Below are 4,416 nucleotides of genomic sequence, written 5' to 3' on the forward strand. Positions count from 1 at the left end.
ATAATGAGGCTGAGAGTGGTTGCAACGACGGTTAAGCCGGATAGGAAGATAAAGATGGAAGTGGTTATGAGGAGGGTGAAGAAGCTAAAGAGTTGGGGGGAGGTTGTGGCGTGGTGTTGGAGTTTGCCAAGGATTGTGGTGGGTGGTGGTGATATGTGGCTTCGGCTTTGAGATGAGTATGGGTAATGGTTAGCCATGCCCATGGAAGTGGCCAGTGGGCATGCACGTGAGTTTGGGTTGATAGAGAGAGAGAGAGAGAGAGAAGGGTGGGGTTAAAAGAAGGGAGGGTGTTGGGACAGGTGTCACTTGTACGATACACGTGGAGGGCAGAGAGCTTGCTATACTCAATCCTCAATGGATGAGTTTTTCAAAACATGCATTTTAAATACAATAAAAATATAGGTGAAAACTCAGGTGAAGTCGACTTCACGTGAATTTGATACCTAAGAGTCGTTAAATGATTTGACTGATTTGACTAAATTTTCATCCAACGACTCTCAGATGTTAACTTCACGTGAAGTTAACTTCAGCTGAGTTTCCACCATAAAAATATGTCTATTATTTTTAGTTATTTAATTGTCTAAAATGTTATGTCTAGAAGTTCGTAAGACTATACGGCAAAACATACCAAAATTGACTAATTAATTTCATTTTTAGAAATGTTGTATCTATATAGCATTGCAAAATTAGAGCATATATAATAATTTGCTACCACCGTTTCACACTTCTGCTAAGCCCCAATTTTGAGTTGACCCTGAAATAAGCTTGCAGCAGGACTAGTGAGAAAAAAACAATTGCCACCAACTGCACGAGTCGCACAAGTAAGAGATTCTTGCTTCCTTCATTGTCACCAACCAGGGACTTGTTTGAATTGATCAGTTCATCAGGTCTAATCTCTTCTTCTTGTTTGGTTTCCAAGAAACCGCTATCTCCGAACGTTTTCGCAGTTATGAGATCCTTCCAACAATTGGCTGCCACAGAACCTGAACCTCTATCACCTTTTTGAGAGTGCAATTTGCTTACTACTTCATCATCCAATTCTTGTTCGTGTTCCGCGCTGTTTTCTTGCTTGTTTTCCAAGAAATCTCTATCATCCGACACATGTTCATTATTACTTGGTTTAACTGAACAATCGCCGAAAGAAACTCTCTTCAATGATTTCTGCACCACTGATCTCTCTAATGATCTGTTAGAACCGATTTTCCGGGATAATAACGGCATTGTTGATAGATCTGAAGGAAGCACCATTGGCATGGAAAACCTGCGTATAAGACCATGGCTTCTAATTGGAGAACTTATAGTGCCAGATCTAGTTAAACACTTTGGTGATGAAATTACATTATTCTCCTTGGAGCAGTCATGTTTGATTTTTCTCCATCTCTTCATTTTGCCAAGTAAACTAGAGCTCTTGCTGCTACTGCTTTGGCTGCTTGAGGAACTCTCATCAAGCGTGGTGGTTTCAGTCTCATCATCCTCATCATCATCCAATGTTGTTGTGTTTGAGGAATTATTGCTTTCAAGCTCAGGATCATTATGTTCATATGTTACTGCAATTTGATCCTTCTCATATGAATCTGAATTCTTTATGCAACTTCTTCTTAAGGCCTCTTCCCTTGTTGCTCTCTTTTGGAGATTGTGGTTGAGTTCATACCTTAAGCATGTGAAGAGCCACCGTTGGTAGACGAGTTCCTCCACCATTTCGAATCGGTTTCTTTGCAATCTTTCAAATTGCTCTAGAAGTCCTTCATGGACTTGCCGGAGACTGGTTATTTCCTCTTTGATCAAAGCAACCGTTTCCTCCTGAAGTTAATAGTCCAGAATAATTAAATAATTTGATATATTTGAGTAAACTACGCATATACAATTCTACATAGATTAAGTAAAACGGAAGGTAAATTATAGTGTTAAACTACCTCCGTCTTTACTTTATCATTAACAGTAATCAATTTAGCTCCTATCTCTCTCTTTTCCAATTCGAGCTCTTTGTTTCTTCTCTTCAGTTCCAAGGCTTCTAATCCAACACCTTCAATATCTTTAATCTTCTTAATAATCTTAGCACCTCTGGAAGAGCTATCCTGCTTCTTTACCTTTGTAACTTGCTTCTCAAGCATCACTATCTGCTCCTCGACACGGCTTCCTTCGAAACTCTTCTTTCTTTCCATCTCATTCAGCGTCTTCTTAGCTATTTCTAGATGCTTCTTTGATAGTCCATCATCTCTTGCTTTTTCTTGCATAGTTTTGTTCTCTGCCTCCATTGAATCAATGATTGTCTTAAGCAAGTCGAATTTTGCATTCTTTTCCTCGAGCTGTGTTCGCAGTTGAGCAATGGCTGATTGCTCTTCCTTTAGACCATTCAATCGAAGCAGTTTCTTTTGAAGGCTCACTTCCCTTTGCTTGTAATTCTCTACCAAATTCTGCAATAATTCCTTTTCAGTTGCGTAATCCAATTTCTGTGGGGTTTCATTTTTCATATGCTTCTCTTCATTCTGCAAAATAGATTCTCACTCATTCAATAATAAGTTTCTTTAGCACTTTCTGATGAAAAATTTTCAGTTTTTTTTGTCACTATTAAGGGTACCTGATTTATTGAATAAGTAGCATTTGCAGTGCTATTTTCAATATCTTCTGATTTAAGTTCCAAGTGTGGTGATGCATCACATCCTTAGTTCCCAAAAGACACCATATAGCAAGAAGTATGAATATAAATCCATAATGAATAATGAAGATACAAGCAAGAAATTAATGTATTGTGAACCATCAAATTGATAAAATTGGTACATAAAGAAATTAATGTATTCAGAGAAGGAAGATAATTTATATCAATATATTAAATTCTGAATGTATTGATTTTTCATTAAAGGAGAAAATAGTGATACCTGCTGGAGCTAGAGATTTCATTGTATCACTTCTCTTTGCAGGAAAATTGGTTTTTGTTTCTAAAATCTTGAGTACAGCAATTGAAGAAGTTACAACCAAGAAGCTCACTCTAACTATCATGTAGTCCTTCAAACAGGTTAGTTAGAACAATTTTGATATATTCCCTATTCTGATGACTTGGTTGCATTGAATAATGCCACTGAATTTCGCTAACTCTGATTTTTTTAACAATCACTACATTCTTATCGACTTATCTCATTGAAGCAAAGTGAAAAAAAAAAAATCTTAGTGAAGCTCATCACTAAAAGACAATATGGTATTCAATGTCATTGGAAGAAACATGTTCCCCTTTTTGTACCAATATGAATGTGAGAGTATATTCCTTTTCATGATTTCATGGCACGTGATTATATTTGGATTAAAATATGAGCAAACAGTCACATTCCTCTCTGAAAAATTGTTTATTTTTTAAATTAGCCTCCGATTTTTTTTTTCGATTAAATACGTTTTTTAAATATTTTAAATTGATTATATTAATTTTTTTGTTATTTCCATTATTCATAGTGTTAGAGTTTACTAATATAATATTAATTCACATCACAAACGGCAGACAATCTTAATTAGGTGCCACTCAATTTAAAATAAATTTATATATAAATTTATTATCTTAACGGTCAATTAAGACAACAAAAATATAATATAGCCAACAAAATTAACTAATGTGACTAAGGGTCAGTTTGAATTAACTTTTGAAAAAATAATTTTTTTAAAAAATAAAATTTATTTTATATTTAAATAAATTTTAAAAAAAATTAAATATTAAAAATATTTTTTGTTTTTATTTTTAAAATTTTTTTAAAAACAAAATATTGCTAACTTTTAAAAAAAGGTAAATAATTTATTTTTTAATAAAAATATTTTTTTAAAAGATATATTTAAATAAATTTTAAATTAAATAAAAAAAATTTTATTTAAAAAATATTTTTTTAATTAAAAGAACCAATCCAAACTAGCATTAACTTAAAATTTTTAAAATGCAAATTTGATTAAAAAAAAAATTCAGAAACCAAAGATGAATTTGACTTTTGATCATTTACTCGTTAAAATATCTTGTAATGTTGCGAAGGAAATAATGAACGGTGGATATGCAGTACCACCATCCAACTGATAGATATGCAGTACCACCATCCAACTGATAGTGCCATTGGATTTTTGGGAGGGTAGAATTGATTCCCACCCTAAGAAATTAAGAATTTCTATCATGGTATAATTTCTATATATTTATTTCCACCTGCGCAAAAAGGATAATGAAGATGAATAACAAATCTAAATAATCCAACGATGTATTACTAAACTACTATTCATCTATCCAGATTAAGGTTTAGTTTAGTAAAATTTTTATTTTTTAAAAGTAGTTTATAAAAATTAATTTTTAAAAATAATTTTTTAAAAATTGTAATATTTATATTTGATAAATCAAATTAAAATTTTTTTTTAATAAATACAAGCAATAATAATTATGTTTAGTAAAATAGTTTT

General features: G+C 32.6%; 1 protein-coding gene across 1 annotated transcript; it reads right to left on the minus strand.

Annotated features, from left to right (window-relative positions):
* Nucleotides 1–625: 625 nt before the first annotated feature.
* On the minus strand, nucleotides 626–3,260 carry LOC112716220 (uncharacterized). Its single transcript, XM_025768086.2, has 4 exons — nucleotides 2,877–3,260; nucleotides 2,579–2,661; nucleotides 1,914–2,486; nucleotides 626–1,800 (listed from the first exon to the last, which is right to left on the minus strand). The coding sequence occupies exons 1-4, from the start codon at nucleotides 2,995–2,997 to the stop codon at nucleotides 709–711; spliced, it is 1,869 nt and encodes a 622-aa protein (XP_025623871.1). The 5' UTR covers nucleotides 2,998–3,260; the 3' UTR covers nucleotides 626–708.
* Nucleotides 3,261–4,416: the final 1,156 nt, after the last annotated feature.

Source organism: Arachis hypogaea, chromosome 10, assembly GCF_003086295.3.
Source record: "Arachis hypogaea cultivar Tifrunner chromosome 10, arahy.Tifrunner.gnm2.J5K5, whole genome shotgun sequence".
Lineage (NCBI taxonomy): Eukaryota > Viridiplantae > Streptophyta > Magnoliopsida > Fabales > Fabaceae > Arachis > Arachis hypogaea.

What these genes read in the sequence shown, in the direction of transcription:
- LOC112716220 (XM_025768086.2), bottom strand. Translation starts at nt 2,997, where the DNA reads ATGATAGTTAGAGTGAGCTTCTTGGTTGTAACTTCTTCAATTGCTGTA. An exon ending in GAAATCTCTAGCTCCAGCAG is followed by an intron (nt 2,662 to 2,876) that starts GTATCACTATTT and finishes TTGGGAACTAAG; the next exon opens with GATGTGATGCATCACCACAC. An exon ending in CTACTTATTCAATAAATCAG is followed by an intron (nt 2,487 to 2,578) that starts GTACCCTTAATA and finishes TCTATTTTGCAG; the next exon opens with AATGAAGAGAAGCATATGAA.